This window comes from Pangasianodon hypophthalmus, chromosome 5, assembly GCF_027358585.1.
Source record: "Pangasianodon hypophthalmus isolate fPanHyp1 chromosome 5, fPanHyp1.pri, whole genome shotgun sequence".
Lineage (NCBI taxonomy): Eukaryota > Metazoa > Chordata > Actinopteri > Siluriformes > Pangasiidae > Pangasianodon > Pangasianodon hypophthalmus.
In genome coordinates, this window is record NC_069714.1 from 16,382,922 (window position 1) to 16,389,439 (window position 6,518).

The window sequence follows — 6,518 nt, forward strand, 5'->3', positions numbered from 1 at the left end:
TCATGATATAGTGATGAAATCTTGTGTGTTTTGTAGAAAATCCTCTGGTGTTTCCAAAAAGGAACATGTTTATAGTTTTCTAACACTTTATTTATGCATTATGTAAATACATCAGAGTACACAAAGCTTCAACATTTAGTTTCAGTTGTTACTGATTGCAAACATGCATAAAGAATAAGTAATACTACTGTGTTCATTATTGGCATATTTCTCACTTTTCATACCTTGATCTCAAGTCTTAAGAAACAACTAACTAAACAGACTATCAACCATTTATGATAGCTAATCCACTAAATATGCATATGTGAGTATTCATGTCAGATATTATCTTCTGTTTTGGCAGGTAATAAAAGCAGTCTAGTACTTAATTTATCAGGCTTCATTGATACATTTAAAACAGAAGATTCTTGTATGTGCAAAGATCACCATTCCAAAATTAAAGCTCAGTCAAATGTCAGTTTGAGTTATGTATGAGTTATCATTACAGTAACACTCAAGTAGATGCTGAATAATAGGATTCATTGCTGTGGTTTATGTGCTTATGAAATTGCATGCATGACCCAAGCACAGAACAGTCAGTGACTGTCTCCATGCTGTCAATAAATTGCACAATACTATCTACAGCATCTGTGCCCAGCACAGTCGCTGCATTATTCTTAAATTTCCTTACCAAATCCTCCTGACTGAGAGGCTTTCTCCAGTGACCATAAAATGTGTTACAACGTGCTTTGTATGTTTCTCCGTTGGCCATCTCTACCACAACTTCAGAGTACATCTTTTCGAAACTAGCCTGATTGTCTTCTGGATTTTCCAGATGAACTTTGAGGAGCAGGTCCTTCAGTGCTTTCCTTTCCATCATTTTACTGCTGAAGGAATCCACAGTGACCTCACCATCGAGCAGTGCACTGCAGCAGTTGAACTGGTACGAGTGCCTAGCCTCGTGCTCTGTTGCTGGGAGTGGGCAATCTATGTACCTGGATGAAGGGACTCTCAGTACAATCCTTTTAATTTGACTGAGATCAGCATTTGGCTCTCTGGTGTGAATTTTATTCCTCGCTTCGACTGCTGCGTCGGCTACCCAGTGCATGCCGAGATGAGCAGGAAATCGCTTAAATGCAATATCCTGTTCATCCAGCACCCACCTGTACTGGCTAGTTGGGGAAACTTCAGCCAAATGACGTGGAAAATAATCCTGGTAGAAGATGCTAAAGCCTGACTCCAGGTCCAGAATGTGTTTGTTGCCTTCTAGACCAAGAAGAGCAAGCTGAGATGCTTCCAGGCCCCTCCTAGCAGCATTTCCCAAGTGCAGTGGCTTAGTCTGAGTAGCAGCATTTGCTAGTGGAGCACCGGCAGATGAACATGCAATAGCAAGAGCTGCCATGGTCTGAGATGGGGACAGACCCAGGAGTTTAGCTGTGGCAGCTGCACTGCCCATAACACCAACAACTGTAGGAGGATGGAACCTGAGAAAGGAAGACAAAAGGTATAGCATGACTGATAAGCTGTTGCTCAAGGATAAATGACAACATTTTTACCCAGGATTATAACAAGTTACAATCCACTAAGAAAGAGTGCACTGGGGAGTAAAATATGATTCTAGCTGAATAAATCACATTAGCCTTTTCTTACATTGTCTCTAAACCTTACAATAGTGTTCTAGATAAATATACTGTATGCAGCACAAGCTCTAAAAGGGTTTTTGAATCCAGATTGAATATATGCTTGGCCTATTCATAATTCAGGGGCCTTTTTCTTCTTAAATGTGCCTTTTGTGATTTCACTACAACAATTTCTTTTACAATCCTCTAAATTCTTGGACATAACAGGGTTAGTGTGATGTACAAGCTTAATTTGGCCAAATGTAGTTCAATTTTCTACACAAAATTACTGAGTACTTTAGAGTTTGTACCAAACACTTACCAGGTTATTACCTAGCGCTTGCATTTATTTATAGTTAATTATTATCATGATTGTGGATTGCTTCATTAAAGTGCCTTATCATAAATACTTTGTTTTGGCCTTCAAATCTTTTTTTAATATAGGCACTTTGAGATTTTGAACTCAGATTATTATTATTATTATTATTATTATTATTATTATTGATAGCTAACATAAAATACACTAAGTAAGATGCCATTGTACCTTTTGGGGATGTTATGAGCCTCTTTTGAAAACCTCATCAATCTTCCCTGAACTTCAAGTCCCACATTGAAGGCCAGAAGTAGGTCCAAGCCTGAAGGTTTAGAAGGCAGAGACTCGGCTAGAGCCAACAGCGCAGGCAGCACGGCTCCAGAGGGGTGAGTGGCAGGATGCCAGGTGTCATCAAAATCCATAGAGTGCACCTAAATGAGTGATCATCAACATGATGTAGGGTGTAGTATAGTGTAGAGCACCTAACCTATATTTTCAGGCAGATATATTACTTGGGAATGTACTGAGAATGTTATAAACCTAGCTAGATTATAACAGCTATTTTCATCTTCACAAGAATTAACATGAATTACAATGACTTATCAAATACCTAACCATGATTTCCAGCCAGTTAACTGACATGAGCAAATAGTGACGCTACAGTGAGATACATTAAATACAAGTTGGATATTTTCTTCTATTATAAGGACAAATGCATAACAAGACAGAATTTTAGTGGCATCTTGCTTTATGTTTGAAGCAACAACTGAATCTTTGCTCTTTTCATTTCCACATGTAAGCTTTCACTTAGTTTCATTTTACTGTAAAACTAAAAAGTTAAACAATATTACCAACTTACACATCTGTCCAACTGACAGCTGACAGACACACACACCCACACACACCCACACAAACACACACACAATACTTTGCTGGATGAATGATTAAAAATAGGCGTATAAAAACATCTAATCAAACATGGTCAAACTGTATTTAGTGTTCCTCATAAAAGAGATAGACACACAAACCAGCATTAAAGAATTGTATGGATGAACTGTTAACATCAATAATTACCAGTAATATAACAGTAAAAATCTTCAGAATATGAGAATTATTGGTAACTTACCGCAACCCCATTGACAAATGCAGCATAATGAGGTGGAAGGAATGACCCTGGTCTCCCCCACACACTGCTGTTCTGTTTCTCTTGGTATCTCTAATAAAATAAATAATTTGCAAACTTACAAGTTAAAGTAGAAGTATATTAAAAAATTGGCATGAAGAAATTTAACTTAATCTTTGTCTTAATTTGTTGTTTAATATTAACTTGTATCCTGAAATATGTAGCGTCAGTATAGTATTTACCTTGCTGTACTGGAACGCCACATTAAAGACTGGAGTTCTGGTTCCAAGCAATCCAACCCCCAGTGTGTCCAGCATCATCCTCTTGCTTCTTCTGATAACTCCATCAGTAAGATGGGCTGTGCTCAAAGATGATATGGCTGCGCCAAAGCTCTCTGTAACACTCTGAAAAATGAATAAAGAATTAAGCTAATTAAAAAAATATTTTAGTGTGAGTATTACAAAATTATTATAAAATGACTGTATATACAAGAGGTTACACTAAAATATATGGCAAAAAATGAGTGGCAATACCTTTCGTATCATCTTGCAAGGGTGAGATCTGAGGTATGAAAATGAACTCGCTCCCTTTATATGCTAGTTTGCATCCTATCAGAACTGGTTCATCAACCTTCCTTAATGAATCAACCACCAGAGAAAAAACCTCAGAGAAGTACATGGTTTCACAACACATTTTAAGGGTCATGCCATAATCTGTCACGTATGACTTACATGTACTCTGGTATATACTCTGGTATTTTGTAAGTATATTTGGAAATAAAGAGGTAAACATTACTAGTAGATTTCGTAATTGTCGCCTGGTAGAATTACTATTATATCATACATTGTTTCATGATTATTCCTCATTTCTGTGGTTTTAAAAAAAAAAAAAAAGACTGTTCTCTGTTTTTTACCCAGATTCATTTTAGCTGAATGGGCATAAGGTTACATAAGCGTAAAAGTGAATAATTCTATTTAAAAAATTCCTTAAAATGAAGGTTTTACAAATTCTAAGCTTCATTTATATTCTTTCTGTTTTTATTGCTTTCCTACCTATACATTCAGGTTCCCTCACTCTGGTTTAAACTGTTGCAATGTGCTTGTACTTGCACCTGTTGGAGACAGGTAGTTTATTACATCTCTCAAACTCCCGCAAAGTCTCATCTTATTCATTACACTCTTCGAATCACAGTTAAACACTAAAAGAAAAAATATTTTATTCACAGTGGTAACTGCAACTGATTAATATTTATTTTGATAAATATACTGCTTCTATTTCTCCATTTCATGTTGCATACTTCTCAGTATGTAATAATCTGTGATCTATGCTCTTATTATTATTATTATTAGTAGTAGTAGTAGTAGTAGTAGTACATAAGCATGTATAAGCACGTCAAAAAAAGGCAATATCCCAAACTTGAAACTTGCCACAAATGCACATTCCAGACAAACAATCACTGGAAAACACAAAGAATCTGAAATGTTGCTTAAACATAAAATTGTTTAATCAGAACACAAGTCTATGGGGAAACTGATTTTTGCCAACATAATGGATTGTGGATGTACACCTGACCAACCAAGCCCTGTTCCCCACAAAAAATTGGTGTATTTTTATGGAACAGTATATTTTATTCTTTTAGATTGTGTAGGCTTTTATTTTCTTTACATATACACTCATAGAACATTTTATTAGGAACACTATACTCATACTGGGTAGGGCCTCCCTTTGCTCTCTAAACAGCCTCAATTCTTCATGGCATGGATTGTAAACAGTCCTTTGTCCATGTTGACATGACTGTATCACGCAATTCCTGCAGATATTTAGGTGCACTTTCATGCTGTGAATCTCCCGTTCTACCACATCCCAAAGGTGTTCTACTGGATTCAGGTCTTGTGACTGAGAAGACCACTGAAGAACACTGAACTCATTGTCATGTTCATGAAACCGGTTTGAGACGACTTTTGCTTTGCGACATGGTGTATTATCATGCTGGAATTAGCCATTATAAAATGGGTAAATTGTGGCTATGAAGGGATGCACATGGTCAGCAACAATACTCAAACAAGCTGTGGCATTCAGTCAATGATTGATTGGTATTAATTGGCCCAAAGTGTGCCGAGAAAACATTCACCACACCATTACACCACCTCCACCAGCCTGGACTGTCAACACAAGGCAAGTTGGATCCATGGATTTGGGCTGTTGATGCCAAATTTTTATGTTTTTCCAGTCTTCAACTGTCCAGTTTTGGTGAGCCTGTGCCTGCTGCTGCCTCAGCTTTCTGTTCTTAGCTGATAGAAGTGGAACCTGACATGGTTCTTCTGCTGTTGTAGCCCATCTGCCTCAAAGTTTGAAGTGTTGTGCATTCTTTTCTGCTCACCACAATTGTACAGAGTGGTTATCTGAGTTACTGGAGTCTTTCTGTAAGCTCAAACGAGTGTGGCCATTCTCCATTGACCTCTCTCATCAACAAGACATTTCCACTTGCAGAATGGAAATTTTTTTCACTGGATGTTTTTTCTTTATTTCACCATTCTTAGTAAACTCTAGAGACTGTTGTGTATGAAAATCCCAGGAGATCAGCAGTTATAGAAATACTCAAACCAGCCTGTCTGGCACCAACAATCATGCCATGGTCAAAATCACTGAGATCATGTTTTTCCACATTCTGATAGTTGATGTGAACATTACTCGAAGCTGCTGGCCCGTATCTGCATGATTTTATGCGTTGCACTGTTGCCACATTATAGGCTGATTAGATATTTGCATGAATGGGAAGGTATACAGGTGTTCCTAATGAAGTGCTCAGTGAGTGTATATCCACTGGATATACAATTGTTCAGGAATTTCTTACCATTGTTAAATGGACATTGTAATGTACAGTCCCACTGAACCCTTGGGCTGACCACACCTTAAAATCTCTTTTTGATTGTTTTATGGATATCAAATCATACATGGCAAAAGAAATCTTACTTCACCTTAAATCACCTAACTGAGAATAAGACATATGTTATAAAGAACCATACAATGCATGAGTCATGTGAATCATATGACCGCATGAAATCCCAATGCAATCATAGAAAACATGAGAAACTCTCATAAGAATTGTGATTCATAACAATTTTGCATACCAATTGCTTTACAGGTGAATGACATGTAGTCATAAAGTTCATGAGACTCAGTGAATATTAAGGAACTTAACTGTAACTTTACAATCAAATTTCTTCAAGTTTAAAAACAGAAGTATTTATATGAGAAGACTTTAAACTATGAAGAACTGTATAGATTTGTCAGTACCAACAATGCCCAATAGGAGTCTATTTAAAATAAATAAATAAATAAATAAATTACACATGAAAATGCAAACTCTAAAAGATGAAGACACAGACTCTCCCAAAGGTCTCCATACATAGGGGAAATTAACACTTTTTAACAAAATGTCTTCCAACATTTTTCATACTTAGTTTCTATATTTTTTCAGATA

At 36.7% G+C, this 6,518-nt stretch overlaps 1 protein-coding gene across 1 annotated transcript; it reads right to left on the minus strand.

The window, feature by feature from the left end:
* Window positions 1-74: 74 nt before the first annotated feature.
* acod1 (aconitate decarboxylase 1) lies at window positions 75-3,665 on the minus strand. Its single transcript, XM_034304532.2, has 5 exons — window positions 3,568-3,665; window positions 3,277-3,438; window positions 3,038-3,127; window positions 2,143-2,342; window positions 75-1,463 (listed from the first exon to the last, which is right to left on the minus strand). The coding sequence occupies exons 1-5, from the start codon at window positions 3,577-3,579 to the stop codon at window positions 494-496; spliced, it is 1,434 nt and encodes a 477-aa protein (XP_034160423.1). The 5' UTR covers window positions 3,580-3,665; the 3' UTR covers window positions 75-493.
* Window positions 3,666-6,518: the final 2,853 nt, after the last annotated feature.